Source organism: Dendrobates tinctorius, unplaced genomic scaffold (assembly GCF_039654945.1).
Source record: "Dendrobates tinctorius isolate UK_male_01 unplaced genomic scaffold, ASM3965494v1 ptg000151l, whole genome shotgun sequence".
NCBI lineage: Eukaryota > Metazoa > Chordata > Amphibia > Anura > Dendrobatidae > Dendrobates > Dendrobates tinctorius.
The window spans coordinates 28,022,523-28,045,291 of record NW_027361818.1 but is presented as its reverse complement, the minus strand read 5'-3'; the positions used below and the strand labels follow the sequence as shown (position 1 = coordinate 28,045,291).

The window sequence follows — 22,769 nt, the reverse complement described above, 5'->3', positions numbered from 1 at the left end:
ACTAAACTGCCCCAGAGCAGACCCCAAAGCAAAAGGCAGCCCCCAACATATAATGACGGTGAAGCAAGATGAAAACACTAACACAGATAGAAAGATAGTTTGAGCAAATGATGGGGCCCAAGCTAACTACATAGGACAGGATAGGAAAGCTGCTGTCTGCCATCCGCAGAAACCCTATCAAAATGAGCCAACCGACTGATAGGAAAAACAGGCCCTGAAGTCGCTAGGCTTCAAAAGACTATATCAGCACTCAGGTATATTCTGAAGACAGAGCAAAATATCAACAGATCAGAGACAAAAATGGAGTTCAGCTCACCCCCGGCCAGGGATGGCAGAACTCCCAAAAAGCAAGGCAAAACAAAAACCAAACTGAAGAGTACAAAGCAGAGCAGAAAAACTTAGCTTTGAGATGCAGGAATCAGACTGGTCTCCAAGCATCCAGCAGGAAAATCACCAGCCAGGAAGAAGGGCGTCGGCAGCCTTATATCCAGTCCTCAATTCCAGCCACCCAGTCATCATTTAGCTGCCCATGTGTTTGGTAATCAGCCTCACTACCTTCCTTCACCAGAGGAGGGAGTTCATCAGACCTCAATGGTGAAGGGAAAAATGAACTCACAACAGGAGCCCAAACATTGGGAAGTGGGGAGTGGAAACCCCTAGGCAGATCTAAAGTCACCTGTCTGCCTTAAACATCCTTATATAGGTTCTGCATCTATAGCTGAGCAGGAACCTAATCCCTGCTTCACCCTAGCAAAAGGCCTTTGTTAGAAAGAGGACAGGGTATGAAATAGTCAGTCCCCACTACAACTAAAGACAGAGCATTGGCGAACGAGAGGAAAATTTAGCTTGAGTAGCCAACCAAGATGTCACGTCAGCAATCCTCCATAAGTATTTTGATAAAGCATTAACCAAATGTTAGTACTTCCAACTAGACAGAGAAAAGTAAGAGCTGCCACCCATCTCATGCTGCAGTAATTGAATATATTTAAACCTTAAGCACAGATGTGTGATAGCAGCAGAAGGTGTAGGTAACTATTGGTTCCTGGAGGGAGAAGGATATTGCTCCACAACAGAGATGCAGAAATAAATAAGGTACTTGAGTTAATTGCATAGACAATACCACTACTAGGCGCCGACTCTAAAACCTAAACCCTACAAACATGAGTATCTAAGGGAGAGATATTATAATGAGTCAGTCACCAGTTTCATGCATCCGTCATCACTCACACAAATAGCATAAAGTGTCTATACTAGAAACAAAAAACAGCAAATAATTCCAGCGGATACTTCCTACTTGGCCATAAAATCCATTTTATTTTTATCTTTTAAAATAGTTCCATGTGGCAGAAACCCAAATATATACAGGGGGTCAGAAGAAAAAAGGGCACACTGTTATGATGAATCACCGAAGGATGAAAAAACAAAATACAGCTAAGTCCAAAAAAACCAGAGAGGTTGGCAGCTATCGGATTGCAGACCCCTGAACCTATCCACAACAACTAGCAGTAGCCATGGGGGGTTCCTACGGTGCCCTAGACCCCTCGATCACAGCCGGAGAACTATATAGCCTAAAGACAGAAAGGGGAAAAACTAAACTGCCCCAGAGCAGACCCCGAAGCAATAGGCAGCCCCCAACATATAATGGCGGTGAAGCAAGATGAAAACACTAACACAGAAGAAAGATGGGTTGAGCAAACGATGGGGCCCAAGCTAACTACATAGGACAGGATAGGAAAGCTGCTGTCTGCCATCCGCAAACACCCTATCAAAATGAGCCAACCGACTGACAGGAAAAACAGGCCCTGAAGTCGCTAGGCTTCAAAAGACTATATCAGCACTCAGGTATATTCTGAAGACAGAGCAAAATATCAACAGATCAGAGATAAAAATGGAGTTCAGCTCACCCCCGGCCGGGGATGGCAGAACTCCCAAAAAAACAAGGCAAAACAAAAAAACAAAAACTTAAGAGTACAAAGCAGAGAAGAAGGGCGTCGGCAGCCTTATATCCAGTCCTCAATTCCAGCCACCCAGTCATCATCTAGCTGCCCATGTGTTTGGTAATCAGCCTCACTACCTTCCTTCACCAGAGGAGGGAGTTCATCAGATCTCAATGGTGAAGGGAAAAATGAACTCACAACAGCACACTGCTGCTTTATGCGTGCAGACTACGCGTTTTGACCTTGCTAGGTCTTCTTCTAGGTCTTAAGTGTGAGCAGTGTTCAAGATAGTAATATACCCTGCTTCCAGGAACTTGATCCAATTACAAAATTTGACTTAATTAAAATAGGGTGTATACCCTTACACAGGGATAAAACTGTTAAATGCAAAATGTACTACATATTTAAAGCATATCGCTGCAAAGTGCCCTTATTTTTATCTAATACATTATTATTCACATCTTATATTTGTTCTTAGATATCACAAAATTTACCATATGAACAAAAAAAAAAAAAGGAGGAGAAAGGAAGGAAAATTCAAGTGTTTTTATATATATATATATATGTATATTTTACCACTGGAAAACCTGCCATTTAGAATTGACTGATTAAATCTAACCTATTATTCAGTCCATTAGGTATACGGCTTTCCAGTGTAAAAATCCAATAACTTTCACGATTTAATAAAGTCTTTCTATTATTACCTCCCCGTAAGGATTTCTTTACTTTCTCTAAACCATAAAAGGACAAATCATTCAAATTTCCTTTATGTTCATACCAGAAATGTCTTGAAACTGCAGAGCCTCCTATCATATTCTCTTTTACTGCATCAGATAAATGTCTACGGATTCATTTTTCAAAGAGCCCGTAGTACATCCAATATATTGTAATTTACAACTATTACATACAACAGAATAAACTACATTAGTAGTATTGCAATTGATAAAACTATTAATATTATATTCTTTACCATTTTTTACTGAAACTATTTTTTCTGTTTTATTTACAAATCTGCAACATTTACATTTTTTAGCTCCACATTTATAAAAGCCCTTTAAATCAAGCCAAGTATGAGATTTTTGTTGGTCCACAATGTTATATTCACTAGGTGACAGAATAGACTGAATCGAACGCGCTTTTTTAGCGACAAATCTGATTTTATTTCTTTCTAAAATTTTATCCAAATCTTTGTCTTGTTCCTTAACGTTGATACAACTAATAATTAAGGAAGAAAATAAACAGTTGGAAATAGTAAAAAAAGAGATTAAAACTTTACAGAACAGCATGCAAAGATTTACAGCTACTGAAGAATTTAAATCATTAAATAATAAACTTAAAAATAATCTGATGAAATTGGAAACCAAAATTACGGATTTGAAAAAGAAAAAATATGAAAGAGATTTAGAGGATTATAAAAACAATAAGGTTTACACATGGGTTAAACCAATGCGATCATCATATGGTAGTTTTAAAAATTTAAAAGGAAAGAAAAAAACCATATTGAAGGAACCAAGAGTTACCTTTCGAGAGTTAAATACCACGTTGGAAACCACTGTGTACTCCTCAGAGGAAAACATGGAATCCTCTGATGAATCCGGAGAAGAAAGAAGGACTATGCTGGAAAATTCTTCTAATGCGGCATTTCCAAAAAACGGAGGAAGCGGGGAGGGAGGAAGCACTGCAAGAAAGGGCTACAATACACGGAAGAAAAATCGTATGAAACAATGAAACCAATCTGGAATTTATCCAGTTATTTGCTAACAGAGGCCCAAATCTCAGAGCTTTCCAAAGGTCTTAGTTTTGCTCCCACTAATCAGTTTAATGTCTTCAGAACAATACTGGATGTTAATCGTCTAGCAAGATCCCTTACCTTGAAATGCCATTTCAAAGAACAGGAGATGGTAGAACAGAATATCTCCATTGAAGAGGATATAGAAGTAGATAATTTGTTTTTATTTGATGAACAGATCGCCTTAATGAATATGAATGCGATGAAAAAAGTGGGAATTTAGAAGAAATCACACTTAATCAGGACTTTCCTATATCTAATCCCTCCTTTTACCCTCTGAAATCCCGGCCGCCTATTTTGGATATTTTTCAAGAACTGATAGAGAAAGAGTTGATCATTTTAAATAATGGTATTGGAAAAATCAAGAAAAGAGATAATTTGACTTATAAAGAAAGGATAGGTTTGGAGGAGTTAGAAAAAAATCAAGATTTATTAATAAGAAAAGCAGACAAGGGAGGAGGGATAGTCCTGATTAATGCAGGTTTATATGAAAAACTGAATTTAATGGTATTACAGAATGAGGATTCCTTTATTGAATTAAAACAAGATCCAACGAATAAATTTAATTTGTTAATAAAAAAATTACTAGACGAAGGGGTATATACTGGTGCCATTAGTAATAAATTAAAAGAATATATGTATATTGAGTTTCCTATAATACCTATATACCATTCACTCCCGAAAGTTCATAAAAACATTTTCCCCCACCACTAAGGCCCATAGTGGCAGGTATAGGAAGTTTAGGGGAAAGATTAGGAGAGTGGGTGGATTTTTATTTGCAACATTTGGTAAAAAATATTCCCAGCTTTATGCGGGATACTAAAGCAGTTATAGGTATGATGGAATCATTTGAATGGCAATCTACTTATTCTTGGGTCACCTGTGATGTCATCGCTTTATACCCTTCGATACCATTTAATGTAGCAATGGCAAGTTTACATTACTATTTGGAAACCTATAGTAATTATAGAAAAGAGATAAAAGAGTTTTTATTGGATGGAGTTAAATTTTTATTGGAACATAATTATTTCAGATTTTGTGACAGATATTTTCTCCAAACAAAAGGAGTTAGTATGGGTGCGAAGTTCTCACCATCCCTGGCGAATTTAGTCATGGGAAGATGGGAAGAAAAACACCTATATAATGAACACAATCCTTTTAAGAATCGCATCATTTGGATGGGGCGTTATATAGATGACCTGTTATTTGTATGGGGATAAAAAATCATTAGATGATTTCAACGAATATATTAACTGTAATGAATTTAATCTAAAATTTACTTGTATTTATGATAGTCATAAGATAGATTTTTTGGATATCACTCTTTCAGGAAATGCAGAAACTAAGAAAGTAGATATTGCTCCATTTAGGAAACAGACAGCATCAAATACGATTTTACATGCTGATTCAGGTCATCCAGCACACACTATCAAAAATATACCAGTGGGAGAACTAATTAGAATACATAGAAATAGCTCAAATAAGCAGATTTATGAAAGTGAAAAAGTTAAGACATGTCAGAGATTACATGATAGACATTATCCAGATTGGAGTTTAACAAGAGCAATATCAATAGTGGATAATGTGGATAGGAAAGAATTATTGCAAAATAAAAGTAAAAATAAGAATAAAAAATTTTCTAATAGAAATAGTGAACAAAATATTACTTTTAGTACTGAATATACACCACAATATACAGATATAATTAAAATAATAAAGAAATATCTACCTATCCTAAAACAAGACAAAGATTTGGATAAAATTTTAGAAAGAAATAAAATCAGATTTTTCGCTAAAAAAGTGCGTTCGATTCAGTCTATTTTGTCACCTAGTGAATATAACATTGTGGACCAACAAAAATCTCATACTTGGCTTGATTTAAAGGGCTTTTATAAATGTGGAGCTAAAAAATGTAAATGTTGCAGATTTGTAAATAAAACAGAAAAAATAGTTTCAGTAAAAAATGGTAAAGAATATAATATTAATAGTTTTATCAATTGCAATACTACTAATGTAGTTTATTCTGTTGTATGTAATAGCTGTAAATTACAATATATTGGATGTACTACGGGCTCTTTGAAAAAAAGAATCCGGAGACATTTATCTGATGCAGTAAAAGAGAATATGATAGGAGGCTCTGCAGTTTCAAGACATTTCTGGTATGAACATAAAGGAAATTTGAATGATTTGTCTTTTTATGGTTTAGAGAAAGTAAAGAAATCCTTACGGGGAGGTAATAATAGAAGGACTTTATTAAATCGTGAAAGTTATTGGATTTTTACACTGGAAAGCCGTATACCTAATGGACTGAATAATAGGTTAGATTTAATCAGTCAATTCTAAATGGCAGGTTTTCCAGTGGTAAAATATACATATATATATATAAAAACACTTGAATTTTCCTTCCTTTCTCCTCCTTTTTTTTTTTTGTTCATATGGTAAATTTTGTGATATCTAAGAGCAAATATAAGATGTGAATAATAATGTATTAGATAAAAATAAGGGCACTTTGCAGCGATATGCTTTAAATATGTAGTACATTTTGTATTTAACAAAGTTTTATCCCTGTGTAAGGGTATACACCCTATTTTAATTAAGTCAAATTTTGTAATTGGATCAAGTTCCTGGAAGCAGGGTATATTACTATCTTGAACACTGCTCACACTTAAGACCTAGAAGAAGACCTAGTAAGGTCGAAACGCGTAGTCTGCACGCATAAAGCAGCAGTGTGCCCTTTTTTCTTCTGACCCCCTGTATATATTTGGGTTTCTGCCACATGGAACTATTTTAAAAGATAAAAATAAAATGGATTTTATGGCCAAGCAGGAAGCATCCGCTGGAATTATTTGCTGGTTTTCGTTTCTATTGCAACATGGGTGTGCCTCTCCCATTTCAACTCTGTGCGGCTTCCTGGCAGCGAGCAGAACCACTAAGGACGTCCAACTGGGTGAGCTGGCTACAATTTTTCTTGTTTGAAAGTGTCTATACTAGCGCATGGCTGAGCAGCCATGCGAGCCTTTTATAGCAGCGTCCTTCTGGGACCTTCCTGATAATCCAATTTGAGCTGCTTGAGGACCTGAGCATGTGACCTCCGACCACCAATGAGAGGTCGTCTCACGGGCATTCTCAGTAGGCTGCAAAAAGGTCTTGGCCTCTGGAGCTGCTCGCTGCTGGCTAGTGTGGATTGCTGAAGCTGAACCAGAGGTAGCAGCAGCAACCAACCATGATAGCACTAGTTTGGGCAAGATGCCGGGATCGATGCCATTGCTGAGCAGCTTTGTCTGTTTTGAACACTTTAGACCTGGCTTCTGAGTTTGGGCTCCCTCTGGTGGTTGCTGTGGATAATGGAGCTGGTCTGGTTGACAAAAGTCAATCACCTGAAGAGGATGATTGGCGGTCAGGTGTTACAGACTGGGAAGATTTAAGTGAGCAACCTTCCCTCAATTGTTGCTGGTGATTTGGTTTCTTCCTGTGCATTTGGAAGTCTGCCTGCCCCCTGCTTGGTCCTGAATCGTTCAGATAAGTTATATGTTTGCTGGAATCTTTTTGCATTTGATCCAGTTTTTGCCTTTCTCTGATTTCTGCCTTGCTGGTGTGAGTTCAGCCTTGTTTCCTGTTGGGACCTGTGCTGGACCCCATTCCATATGCCACAGCACATGTCAGTCTGTTCAGTATTGCTAATCCCCTGTTATATCAGTATCTTTTTGTTTTGCTTCCAGTTCACACCTGAATTCTGATCTAGTTGGGGAGAGGTATGTGGCCTCAGTATTTTTGCATATCACACGTATTGGCTTTTTCTTAGGGTTTTTTGCATGATTGCAGACAATATCTTTCCTGTCCTATACTATCTAGACAGTTTGGGCCCCATCATTTGCTTACTCTATTTTCTGCCTGTGTTTTGTGCTTCATCTTGTCTCCCTGGCAATATATGTTTGGGGGCTATCAATTCGTTTGGGGTTCTACTCCGGTTCAGTTTAGCTGTCCCCTTTCTTGCTTTAGGCTTTGTTAATTCTTTGGCTGTGCCAAGGCATCTAGGGTATCGTAGGTACATCCCACGGCTAATTCTAGTTGTGTTGTCAGTTTTAGGGGCCTGAAATCCACTAAGTTACCAACCTTTCTGGTTATTGGGTTGCCTTGCCTATTCATAGAATCATAGAATCATAGAATCGTAGAGTTGGAAGGGACCTCCTGGGCCATCTGGTCCCACCCCCTGCTCAAAGCAGGATTCGCTAAATCATCCCAGTCAGATGTCTGTCCAGCCTCTGTTTGAAGACTTCCATTGAAGGAGAACTCAACAATTCTCGTGGCAGCCTGTTCCACTCATTGACCACTCTAACTGTCAAAAAGTTTTTTCTAATATCTAATCTGTGTCTCCTCCCATTCAGTTTCATCCCATTGCTTCTAGTCTTTCCTTGTGCAAATGAGAATAAAGTTGATCCTTCTACAATGTGACAGTCCTTTAGACATTTGTAGACAGATATTAAGTCTCCTCTCAGTCTTCTCTTTTGCAAGCTAAACATTCCCAAATCCTGCAACCTTTCCTCATAAGACAGGGTTTGCAGACCGATCACTAGTGTTGAGCATTCCGATACCGCAAGTATCGGGTATCGGCCGATACTTGCTGTATCGGAATTCCGATACCGACTTCCGATATTTTTTCAATATCGGAAGTCGGCATCGGAATCGGAAGTTCAAAGTTGATTGACAGCCTGACGTCATCATGATGCGCGGTGTGTGCGCATCATGATGCGCCGTCATTTCGGGCCTTCCGGGGGTCTCTGCCGGCCTGCCGGGGGGCTGTGCCGGCCTGCCGGGGGGCTGTGTGGACTGCCCGGGGTCTGTACCGGCCTGCCGGGGGGCTGTGCTGGCCTGCCGGTGGTCTGTGCACCCTGTGGGGGTCTGTACCGGCCTGCCGGGGGGCTGTGCCGGCCTGCCGGTGGTCTGTGCACCCTGTGGGGGTCTGTACCGGCCTGCCGGGGGGCTGTGCTGATGTCCGGGGGTCTGTGCAAGCATCGTCCGATGGGACTACAAGTCCCATCTGGCGATGCCTGCTACCATGACAGTGATTGACACATTAGCCAATGATGGGACAGTAGTAGCCCCATCATCCGGCTAATGTGTTAAATGTTAAAAAAAAAAAAAAAAAATACTACATACATACTACATGCATGCTACAAACATACTACATGCTACATACATACTACATACATACTACATACATACTACATACATACCACATATATACTACATACATACTACATACATAACACATATATACTACATACATACTACATACATAACACATACAGTATATACTACATACATACTACATACATACTACATACATACTACATACATACATACATACTACATATATACTACATGCATGCTACATACATACTACATGCTACATACATACTACATACATACTACATGCATGCTACATACATACTACATACTACATACATACTACATATATACTACATGCATGCTACATACATACTACATGCTACATACATACTACATATATACTACATACATACTACATACATACTACATGCATGCTACATACATACTACATGCTACATACATACTACATATATACTACATGCATGCTACATACATACTACATGCTACATACATACTACATATATACTACATGCATGCTACATATATACTGCATGCTACATGCATGCTACATACATACTACATACATACTACATGCATGCTACATACATACTACATGCTACATACATACTACATACATACTACATACATACTACATACATACCACATATATACTACATACATACTACATACATAACACATATATACTACATACATACTACATACATACTACATACATACTACATATATACTACATACATGCTACATACATACTACATACATACTAAATACATACTACATGCATGCTACATACATACTACATGCTACATACATACTACATATATACTACATGCATGCTACATACATACTACATGCTACATACATACTACATATATACTACATACATACTACATACATACTACATGCATGCTACATACATACTACATGCTACATACATACTACATATATACTACATGCATGCTACATACATACTACATGCTACATACATACTACATATATACTACATGCATGCTACATACATACTGCATGCTACATGCATGCTACATACATACTACATACATACTACATGCTACATACATACCACATATATACTACATACATACTACATACAATACATTCATACAATACATACATAGACATACAGTACATATAACATAGAGTAACATACTTACCAATACTTGTCACATTGTTCCCCGAAGCCATTGTCTTTTACGGAATAAATATTAACATAACAAACCACAAAAATACTCACCCACGATCCGAAGCAGTCCACGAGTGTGTCCCACGACGATCTTGGGTAGAGAACTGCAGCATCAGCTGTTGCTGCCGTTCTCTACGGGCTGCAGGAATCCAATGACGGAAGGTAGGTATCCTTCCGCACTGTATTCCTCCGCCAATTAAAAAAAAAAAAGTCCCTAGTCTCACTTTATGCCATTGCTGTGTGGGAATTTCCCACGCAGCAATGGCATAAAGTGAGACTAGGGACTTTTTTTTTTTTAAGTGGCGGAGGAATACAGTGCGGAAGGATACCTACCTTCCGTCATTGGATTCCTGCAGCCCGTAGAGAACGGCAGCAACAGCTGATGCTGCAGTTCTCTACCCAAGATCGTCGTGGGACACACTCGTGGACTGCTTCGGATCGTGGGTGAGTATTTTTGTGGTTTGTTATGTTAATATTTATTCCGTAAAAGACAATGGCTTCGGGGAACAATGTGACAAGTATTGGTAAGTATGTTACTCTATGTTATATGTACTGTATGTCTATGTATGCATTGTATGAATGTATTGTATGTAGTATGTATGTAGTATATATGTAGTATGTATGTAGCATGTAGTATGTATGTAGCATGCATGTAGTATGTATGTAGTATGTATGTAGTATATATGTAGTATGTATGTAGCATGTAGTATGTATGTAGCATGCATGTAGTATATATGTAGTATGTATGTAGCATGTAGTATGTATGTAGTATGTAGTATGTATGTGGTATGTATGTAGTATATATGTAGTATGTATGTAGCATGTAGTATGTATGTAGCATGCATGTAGTGTAGCATGTAGTATGTATGTAGCATGTATGTAGCATGCATGTAGTATATATGTAGTATGTATGTAACATATATGTAGTATGTATGTAGCATGTAGTATATATGTAGTATGCATGTTGCATGCATGTAGTATATATGTATTATGTATGTTGCATGTAGTATGTATGTAGTATGTATGTTGCATGTAGTATATATGTAGTATGAATGTAGCATGTATGTAGTATGTAGTATGAATGTAGCATGTATGTAGTATGCATGTTGTATGTATGTAGCATGTAATTTTTTTTTTTTTTTACATTCAACACATTAGCCGGATGATGGGACTACTACTGTCCCATCATTGGCTAATGTGTCAATCACTGTCATGGTAGCAGGCATCGCCCGATGGGACTTGTAGTCCCATCGGACAATGCCTGCACAGACCCCCCGAAGCCTGCACAGCCCCCCGGCAGGCTGGCACAGCCCCCCGGAGCCTGCACAGCCCCCCGGCAGGCCGGCACAGCCCCCCGGCAGGCCGGCACAGCCCACCGGAGCCTGCACAGCCCCCTGGCAGGCCGGCACAGCCCCCCCGGCAGGCCGGCACAGACCACCGGAGCCTGCACAGACCCCCTGGCAGGCCGGCACAGCCCCCCGAAAGGCCCGTACAGACCCCAGAGAGGCTGTACAAGGGAAAAACAGGATTTTTCTTATTCCGATACCGGAAGTCCCATAGACTTGAATGGGACTTCCGGTATCGGAATCGGCGATACCGATACTTTTTTTTAAGATCGGCCGATCCATTCCGATCCGATACTTTGAAGTATCGGACGGTATCGCTCAACTCTACCGATCACCATTCTGGTCGCTCTTTTCTGAACTTGCTCCAGTTTGTTGATGTCTTTTTTAAAATGTGGTGCCCAAAACTGGACACAATATTCCAGATGAGGTCTGACCAAAGAAGAGTAGAGGGAAATAATGACTTCACGTGATCTAGACTGTATGCTTCTGTTAATACATCCTAGAATTGCATTTGCCTTTTTTGCTGCTGCATCACACTGTTGACTCATATTCAGTCTGTGATCTATTAGTATACCCAAGTCTTTTTCACATGTGCTGTCACTTAGCCCTATTCCTCCCATTCTGTATATGCTTTTTTCATTTTTATTGCCCAGATGTAGTACTTTGCATTTCTCCCTGTTAAAAACCATTCTGTTAGTTGCTGCCCACTTCTCCAGTTTATTTATATCTTTTTGAATCCTCTCTCTCTCTTCTCTAGTATTAGCTATCCCTGCTAGCTTTGTGTCATCAGCAAATTTAATCAGTTTACCCTCAATTCCTTCATCTAAATCGTTGATAAAGATGTTGAACAATACAGGGCCCAGGACAGAGCCCTGTGGTACCCCACTTGAGACATTCTTCCAACTGGATGTGCAGCCATTTATGACCACTCTTTGGGTCCGATCACTAAGCCAGTTATGAATCCACCTAACAGTTGCCTTGTCCACCGGCTATCCTCCTCGGTTACCTAATCATATCAGGGACGGGAACTGCCTGCGGGGCTGCCGGCTGGGCCGGGGGAACGCTCACCTTCCCCAGCACCGCCGCTCCCATCAGGCCATCCCACAGCTCCCCCAGCAGCCGATGCTCTTCACCCCGCTGTCTGGCAGGGTCAGCCCCCAGGCTCGATGGTTCCTCTAGGAGAATCGACAACATTTCCTTCAGTGACTGCTCCGACACAGCTTAGGTCATGGGAGAGCGCTCCTCTGTTTTCCTCCTCCTGCTCCAGTTCCGCGGGTCTGATTGTCGGGCACTCCATCTGCTGCAGATCTTCAGGACAGGTGAATGCTTGCTGCTATGGCAACTATTCCCCCCCAGGGGCGGGCTCAACATAGCCCCTGAATGTCCAATTTGGCAGCACACTCCTGCGATTCTTTCAAGCGCTTATACGCCACCACCATCCTGCAAAGTCGTTTTCCACTCCGGATCCTTCTGATTAAAGCCAAAATTCCCCAACACAGTCCAATTTTGTAATCCACAAGGGTAAATCCTCAACCCGTTAATCTTGGGTCCTTTGGATCTTCGGCTGAGTTTTACCTCTGAAGTTGGTGTATTGGCGGTGGTGATCCTGCCGGCTACGCCAAATGTAGGTACGTGTGCCGACTGGGGGGTGGTCCTTTTTTTGCCATGAACAGACTTGAGACAGAGACTGATGTGCGTCCAACAGGTCCTCTTTATTGGCCATCCTCTCGACGTCCACGACCGCAGCACCGCACAGCAGCTGAACAACAACTTCTGCACACAGGCTTGGGTACCCTTCACTTTCTTCCTTTTCATAATTGTCGTCCCTCACTGTTCTTTTGCTGTGGCTCCCCTAAGCCTACCACCACAGTGCTTCTCCTGTCCTAGTCCATCCGTCTGGTACCTCCGGGGCTTTCTCTGTTTTGATTTTCTCCTGTAAGGGCCACCCCCCGATCGTTTCTCTCCTCAGTCCCTTCCGGAGCTCCCTCTTCTGTCCGTCTCTCTCTTCTGTCTCCTCTTCTCTTGAGCTCCTCCTCCTGGACTGGACTGCTTTTGGAACTCTCTACAACTATTTATTCCCCTCCCCGGGAAATCCCCTCTAGAGCTCCTGTAACTCCGCCCCCATGACCCATGACTCTGTGGTTTTGTGGCCCTAAGCTGTTCTAAAGCCCTTTCCTCACTGCTCCCTGATTCCATCTTGGGCCAAACCTCGGTACTGCGCCGTATTCTTTCCCTGCTGTTTTTGTTCTCCCCCTTGTAGCAAGCTGTCTCCCCGCAGAAATATGCAGCAGTACACTTTTACAGCACGTTTTACATTTACCTTGCTACTGCAGAAAGGTCCGTAGGTCAGTCCACTTCCCTACACTCATGTCACAAAAAAGCCACAGAATGCATTGATATCCCAGATTTCTGTAAATACAGCTTAGGTCACTATAAGACATCAAAATGACGTGATATCCCATCTTTTTTAAGTACAGCTTAGCAAAAACAATGATTTATAGGTTGTTGCACAATGCCTATATAACCTTATATAATCTCTAAGAACAAGCTATTCAACAGGTACATAACCATTAATCAGTAGCCATAAAGAAAGTATCCCACAAAATAGTGCTACTTATCATTTAGTAGGTTCCCTCTCATTCCCGATGTGTTTCCCCCTATAATAAATGTAAGGATTCATGAGGGGATCAGGGTTTGGGCTGCAATGTTCCCTCGGCCAAAGACAATACTGTGTGCAGCCACCTCATCCACCACCACAGCCAACAATTTAGTGGATCATACTAACTAGACCTTTGGCGAAAATGAGCATTGTGGCATTGTGATATCAAGACTTCTGAGGCCTAAACGGCACAAGAAGTCAAGGCACCAATTGAAGATTACCTCAAAGGTTTGCGATGAAGCACAGAGCACAGGACAGTAGACTGCAGTGCCCGGACAGGTGATCGATGAGGTGAGCAAAATTTATCTTGAACATCCAACCAGCCATCATTCATTTTGCTGGATTTGTTCAAAGCAAATTGGAAGAAAAAAATCTAATTTGACATTATTCTGGAAAATATGAGTCAATTTTAATAAGACTGGAACAGATTTACTCATCTCTAATTTTCATGATAAGAGAATCAATAGAATTAATTCATCATGTTATACAGTGAAGAGCAAAAGGGTAACAATGTTTTGAACTTTTGACTTTCAGCCTCCAGATCTCACCATCCACTACTGCTTTAAACATGAGACTAACATCACGTTATAGACAATCATCTTGGCTCTCTCATACATAAATTTGTTGTCCAGCTATTTAGCATATGATTGATTATGCAGATTCTTGTCTTGTCACTGTATTGTTACTATTTTTCGGCAGGTGATGGAAATATATTCTTTTCCTGGTGAGAGAGCTCAACATTTGGTGTACAAGAAATAAGAAAACATACTGGAAAAAACAAGATTGGAACAACTGTATTCAGATGACTGCCCGGAGAAGACACGAGGCCCAACCATGCTACAGAAATTGCCTGGAGACGTTAGAGTTTTATCACAGATTGGGTAGAGGATCTTCTCTATGGCCAAATACTGCCTTCACTTCTATCTCTGATTTCGGGTATTCTCAGCCATCGCCAATGTTATAATCTCAGTCCATGATTGGAATGTATTTGCACTATCCTGTATGTAGTGAAGAATAATCCTTGCAGTATTGTTACTTAGGCTACAGCACTATAATTGTGTGATCTTGTATCTGTCATGGAGATATTAATTACGGATATTAGATCTGTTAGAAGTTTTGTGCAAATAGTTGTATGAATTAGTGATGTTGTCAACTAAGGTTATTTACTAATGATACTCACTGAATTAAGCATATTATGTGCAACTGTATCTGCAGAACCTGCTGAGTCTAATATTACTGAGGTTGTCCACTACTATAACATTGCCGATATTTCTTCAGGATAGGTTATCAATGTCTGATCGGTGGGGGTGCAAACCCTGACACCACCCGCTGTACAGCTATTCTCTGTGCCGACAATAGACCAAAGTGCATAATATACTGATAGTGGCCGTGACTGAATACTGCACATCTGCACCTTATATAAATTAATGAGGGACAGTTGGGCAGCACTCTCAGCACTATCAGTGGACAGAACCACTCCATAACTGAGCACTTTCAGCCACCACCAGCACCGAAAACAGCTTATCGGGAGTTGTACCCTCATCAATCAGATATTGATGACCTATCCTGAGGACACAGATAGGATAGGCCATTAATGCTAAGGCCTCTTTCACACATCAGGTTTTCGCCGTCAGGCGCGATCCGGCGCTTTTGACAGAAACCGGATCCGGCGAAATGCAATGCCGGATCCGGTTTCCCCCCCATTGACTTGCATTTGCGCCAGATCGCGCCGGATGGCCATGCGTTTCATCCGGTTTTCGCCGGATCCGGCAATGTGTCGCGATCCGGCGTCTGGAAAAAACGGCTACTGTAATGTTTTTTGTCTCCGGCGAAAAAGCCGGACACGCCGGATCCGGCGCGTCCGGCTTTTTCACACAATGAAAGCCTATGAGCGCCGCAATGCGCCTGATCCGGCAAAAGCCGGATCCGGCCGGATCCGGTTTTTTTGGTCTGAGCATGCTCAGTAGCTCTGCCCACAAGACATATATAAAAGCAAGACAGTGGGACCCACAGCCACACCCAACATGCCACCCAAGAAAGCAACCAAGCGCAGCAGGAGAAGGCAGGAGACCACTGCAGCACCATCAGCACCACCACCACCCCAAATGGAGCAGCAAATGGAACATGCTGAGGAGGGGAGGCCAGCAGCAGATGAGAGACGGTAATTATCAAATCCCCCATTCCTCCAAACTAGGGCTATTGAATATCAAGATATTCATTGGCCCTTTGTTTCTCTTTATTCAACAGCCGCCCAATAGATGCAGCAGCAGCAGCAGCAATGACAGCAGCTGGAACACCACCCACAGGCATGGAGTGTGGCCACCAGGAAGACAGCACATCATCTTCTGGGAGCCCTCCCTCGCATCGTCAGCGTTTGACGGTAAGTTTTTATTTCCAAAATCCATCATCTCTGTAATATATGTCTATTCATTGCCTTTTATTTCAAAACAGGATTCACAAGATGAAGAGGAGCTCCCAGAAGAAGAAGGAAGGGGTGGACAGACACTTGGAGTGGGCTCACAATTGGTAAGTTTTTTGCATCAAACGCAGAAACACAACATCACACTACACACAACACATAGAAAACAATGTTCTGCAGACCACACACAGCAAACAAATGCCTACATCCAAAGACATAACATTTTTTGTTTTCTTCTCTAGTCTTCCCAATCTGGTGCTCTGCCAAGAGGTCCTCGCAGTGCCTCCCAGGGTCGTCGGCGACAGCAACGCGGCGGTCACCAGCGTGTAAGTATAAATATTTTTGCTTTGTTTTTTTGCACTTTTTATTTCATTTCTTTTGTGGAGGCTAATTATGTTATTTTTGTCTTTTTCTTTAACAGCCTTCACAGCGTGCTCCCGACTCTGACGGTGAGGATGGAGGACTCGATGTGGACCACCTCATCGATCTCGTCAGAGAAAGGGAGCCGCTCTGGAATATGGCTGACCGCCGCCACGCTGACCTGATCGTTACCCGACGACTCTGGGAGGAAATCTGTTCGCTCCTTGTGGACCGCTGGGAGGACCTCGATGTTCGGGCCCAGATTAAAGAGCGTAAGTATATACAGTACCGGTTGCTTGATGTAAACCAGTGTTTCCCGAACTCCAGTCCTCGTGGTCCCCACGGATCATGTGTTCAGGATTTCTATTTACTATGGAAATCCTGAAAACATGACCCCTGGGGACCATGAGGACTGGAGTTTGTGAAACACTGATGTTGTATACTAACCACTCCTTTCTAGTTTCAGGGAACAGAATTGTGAATCGGTGGCGGTCTGTGAGGGATCGTTTCAAGAAGGAGTTCAATAAAGAGATGCGGGCCCCGAGTGGATCTGGAGGACGCAGGAGCAAGTACAAGTACGCACAAGCCCTGTCGTTCCTCCGGGAAACAATGGTCACTAGAAGGTAAATATTACACACCACATGTGAAAAAAAATGTTAGATGTAACTTTTTTTTTCAGCCAGGGCCATACCATGTCAGTATTTTAATTGTTTTTTTTTCTCTTTATTCCACAGCACGGTGAGCAGCACTCGGGAGCCTGCACGATTGGACCCTTCTGAGGCGATCCCTGAGGAGACCGGCACCGAGGGACACTTCGACCGCCCCGGTACATCTGCACCTTCCCAGCCTTCCCACACATTCGACCCATCTGTCCCATCCACCAGCACAGGAGCATCGTGGCCGCCTACATTACATGAAGCTGCTGGTGAGGAGATCGCTTTCCCTTTACCCCACCCTTCTGCCCTTGCCACCTCTAGTACACCTGCGGGTACTGGGCGGCAGCGGCAGAGGGGTCAGGAAAAGAGTTATGCGCCAGAGTTCTTGCATCTGAATGCATCTTTCCAGAACTGTCTAAAAGTCTTGTCAGAGCAAATCTCCGCAGGCTTTCAGCAGATCAACTCCAGCATTCTGGAGGTGAAGACACTTCTGTAAACCATGCATTCAGAAGCAAGATCTTTGCCAAACCACACCTTTTTCAGGTCTGTTGTGGAGCGCATGGCAACACTATCTCCTACCCAGCAGATGCATGTAATGCATTCGTGCCATGGTGCTCTACAGCAGGTTACCTCCCAACCTCCACCTCCCACCACTGTAGTTCCTCCACCTGCACCCCCTCCAGCCACTTTCCATCCTCCCCCTCCTATTACATCTGCACCCCCTCCAGCCACTTTCCATCCTCCCCCTCCTATTACATCTGCACCCCCTCCAGCCACTTTCCATCCTCCCCCTCCTATTACATACCAGCAACCTCACCAGTACCAGCAACCTTCCCAGTACCAGCAACCTCCCCAGTACCAGACATCTCCCCACTTCCAGCAACCTGCCCCGTACCAAACTCCTTCCCCGTACCAAACTCCTTCCCCGTACCAAACTCCTTCCCCATACAACTTTCCATCAACATCATCTGCTCCTACAGTCCCTGCCCAACCCTCCACTCCACCGCCCACCACCTCTTCTGCCTCCCACATGTCCACCCATTCTGTAGCTTTTTCCACACCATCACCTCTAACTGTTCCTTCCCCACCACGATCCCAGTCCTCTCTCCACACTCCCAGTGTCGAAGTGTCCCGCAGCCCCTCCAGCAGTATTTCCACCCCACACTACACCGAGTTATAATGTTTTTTTTGTAATAAAAATGCCCATTTGGTTGGTTTCAAACCTTTATTAAAAAAGTTTTTTTAACTTTAAAAACAGTTTACACAAAAAAAATATTTTAAATAAAAGTTAAATATTGTTTACACTGGTTGTCTGTCATTTCTTTCTGCGGCGAAATATGTTTAAAAAAAAGGTTAAATACAGGGTATTTAAAAGGTAAAAAGGTATTCAAAACCAGGTATATAACTGTGGGTAAATTTTAGCTTTTTGCCACAGTTGTGTTCCTGGTTGTGTTTGAAGCAAAGTATTTCACCTGAAAAGTTGTGTTTATTGTTGGTGATTTCCTAACAATGTACACAACTTTTGTTAAAAGGTGAAATACTTTGCATAAAACACAACCAGGTACACACCTGTGGCCTAAAGCTAAAAATAGTAAGACCATGACAAGATAGCCAACTTTGGTTGGCAAAGGTATATACTGTTGGTCCAGAAGGTACACAAGTTTGGTTAGGGCACAAATCTTTCACACTCTGTCATCCTGCCAGTGTACTCTGCCTTGAGGTGACATAAATTATAGTGCAAAATTGTCCCTGAAACCGTCACAGAACTTCTAGTGGTAATATTTCCAATGACAACATCCATCTTCGCCAGTAACTTGCTCTTCTCTCCAACCTGCACTTTCTCCTCTACAACCTGTCAAAGAAGGGCTGTAGGAACATGCTATATATAGTTTTCCAGTAGCCAATCCCGTTCGGAAGGCCACAAGGGTCAATTTTAAAAACCAGATCCGGCGTAATCCGTCGAAAAACGGATAGAAAAACGGATGAACCGGATGAGACGGATCCGGTTTTGTCTGTCAAGAAAAAGACGGATCCGGCAGAAAACCGGATCCGGCACATCAGGTTTTACAAAACATTTGCCGGATCCGTCATTCCGGCACGACGCCGGAGCGCGCCTGACGCCGAAAACCTGATGTGTGAAAGTAGCCTAAGTAGTGCACAACCTCTATAACTATAAGAACATTGATGTCAAACCGGCAACAGTGTACTTAAAGAATAGTGTTATGGAGCCATTTAAAAACCGTGTATGAGGTCATGTATAGTAAATACCCACCCTGCTAGATGTTGGCGATAGTGTGCATAGCTGTCAGAAACTCTAAAGTTCCAGCAAGAAACATCCAAATCAGATTGTTGAATAGACGTTAAAACTTCATCTTTATTGCAATGCCTTTAAAAACATACTGTTAAAATTTAAAACCAGGGGATTATGCGTTTCGAACAAAAATGTTCTTAGTCATAGCCATGTCAATTTTAACATTATGTTTTTAAAGGCATTGCAAAAAAGATGAAGTTTTAACGTCTGTTCACCAATCTGATGTGGATATTTGTTGCTGGAACTTTTTTGTTTGATTACCACAGCCGCTTTTTCCAAGCACCATCCTGGAGTCCACACCCAAAGCCACAGGAATTCATCTAATGGTGAGCTGAATACCCTTTTTTTTCTTCTATACTTACAGAAACTATGTATTGCATCCACGTTTCAGCTGTGTGCCGTGTGTGCAGTAACGTGGTGTGCTGCCGGTAGTTAGTGTGGTGCGCCGCAGCTAGTAGGATAAGTTAACGCTCCTTACTATCCCTGCACTGCCCACACGTGGTAGCATTTGAGCTAGTGGTTCAACCTCTACCCATAGACAGTCAGGACAAGGTAGAATCACCTGTATTAATGCTACCAAATGTAGATAGTGCAGGAATAGTAATGGGAAGCGTAGAGTTACTCTACTAGCTGCAGCGCACCACAATAACTAGTAGCACCTCACCAGGTTACTGCTAGATAAGGTAGAAAAAAATCAATAAATCATCTCATTAACAGAGCAGGCAACATTTTACTCTTGAGCTTTTTAAACTCCTGCTTAATGTCTCTATTACTCAGGCTGTAAATCATAGGATTGAGGAGCGGGGTTATAACCGCGTAGAAGATGGAGAAGGATTTCTTTGTATTTTGTGTATTTGGAAACAAATAGATGAAAATAAGTGACCCGTATAATAAGGACACCACAACCAGGTGAGAGCTGCAGGTGGAGAAGGTCTTCTGCCGTCCGGTCACAGAGGGGATCTTCAGTATGGTGATGATGATATAGATATAAGAAATTATAATGACAGTAAAGGGGCAAAGTACAAATGGTATAATCAATATCATATCTTCTGTTTTCATGAAGAAGGTGTCTGAGCAGGAAAGTTCAAGTATTGGATCTAAATCACAGAAGAAATGGTCAATGACGTTTGGTCCACAGAACCACAAATAACTCATGGTTATGGAAAGAGCCAATATACCAGCAAACATCATCACCCAACACAAGAGAACGGCTTTAACACAAAATGTGAGAGTCATCACTGAGATGTAATGTAGAGGGTGACAGATGGCCTGATACCGGTCATAGGACATCACAGCCAGGAGAAGACATTCCAATGATTCTGAGGCTAAAGAGAAATAATATTGCATCAAACACCCAATAAAGGACACAAAAATTCCTTCATACAGCACAATGAGGAGCATGTTAGGTACGATGGTGGTGGAGAGAACAATATCGATGAAGGAGAGTTGTGTGAGGAAGAAGTACATGGGAGAGTGGAGCGATCGGCTGGAGGACACCACCAGAATGATCAGGAGGTTTGCACATACAGTCACACAGTAGATGATCAACAGGAGAAGAAAGAAAGAAATCCTATAACTTTGCAAATTCTGGAATCCTAAGAGCAAAATGTCAGACACTGTGTTGGAATTGCTGAACTGCATATTCTGGAAGATGAATGTTTCTAATAAAGCTAAAAACTAAAAGAGAAATTCATCAAATGTTTATAAAGATAAAGCAACTTGTATCTGAAAAGTTTTATCTGGATGAAAATATTTTACTTTTCCTGTAAACAAATTATCATACAATGAAATGTAACAAGTAACAAAAATGTAAATATATGTAAATTTAATATTTTTCCTACAACAGTCATTCAAAATCATAAAGCAATCACTCATCACAATGAATGTCGTATCATGTTATGATGTAAAATTTGTGAAATTCTTTATCATTGTAATTCTGATGAAAATAAAGATTTCTTTTCAAGAAGAGATTCATTAAAGTTTTTGAAAATTAAATGTTGTTTTACAAAAAATCTCCTCGTATTACACTGGAAATGTATATGGCTACATGCTCCGTAGTAGAGAGAGTGATGAAGGGATGAAGATCTTTATTCTTCTTTGTGTAGAGCAGCAAAAACCTTTCTTCTTGTCTGAGAATCCACCAGACATCAGATTATTATTGTTCTTCCCTTTTATAGAGGAAATCTTATAAGAATACCGAGACAAAGCCGGGGAGACCGGACTAATGGCCTCTGGTGGGAACAGGCACAGCTTATTGTTTAACATTGCTTATAATGATTTATAAAACTAAATAGAATTAGGAAATGTTTCCAGGGTCTAAGAAGTAAGGTTTCTCCTTGCGGAGAGTGACATGCCAGCTGTGGCTTGTCAAGGTAAGGAGACTTATTCGCCGTGCAATGCTCCTCTGGGAAAATAATATGCAAATTGCCTCTTCAGAAAGAAAGAGGACTTTTACTCTACAGCGCCACCTATTGGTAGTAGCGATCCTACAAGTCACAATCAACCCTTTAACGAGTCTTGTAGTATGACTTAGGATACAAGCCAAATCAGAATCTCAATTTGCAGACACGGTGTTTCGAGCTGTTGGCTCTCGTCAGTGCAAAGTATGAGATCTGATTTGGCAAGGTGAGAGGCTCTGGACTAGGGTCTTACCCTAGTCCAGAGCCTCTCACCTTGCCAAATCAGATCTCATACTTTGCACTGACGAGAGCCAACAGCTCGAAACACCGTGTCTGCAAATTGAGATTCTGATTTGGCTTGTATCCTAAGTCATACTACAAGACTCGTTAAAGGGTTGATTGTGACTTGTAGGATCGCTACTACCAATAGGTGGCGCTGTAGAGTAAAAGTCCTCTTTCTTTCTGAAGAGGCAATTTGCATATTGAAATGTTTCCAGATATTTCATAGGACTTTACATAGATAAAATCCTTTTCTCTTTTATAT

The 22,769-nt window shown here is 41.6% G+C and overlaps 1 protein-coding gene across 1 annotated transcript; it reads right to left on the bottom strand.

Moving 5' to 3' along the window:
- Window positions 1-20,528: 20,528 nt before the first annotated feature.
- Window positions 20,529-21,467, bottom strand: LOC141050143 (olfactory receptor 6B1-like). The gene has a single exon (XM_073546976.1). It carries the CDS (start codon window positions 21,465-21,467, stop codon window positions 20,529-20,531), a length of 939 nt encoding a protein of 312 aa, XP_073403077.1.
- Window positions 21,468-22,769: the final 1,302 nt, after the last annotated feature.

Excerpts from the sequence above, each read along its gene's own strand:
- LOC141050143 (XM_073546976.1), bottom strand. The coding sequence starts at position 21,467 with ATGCAGTTCAGCAATTCCAACACAGTGTCTGACATTTTGCTCTTAGGA.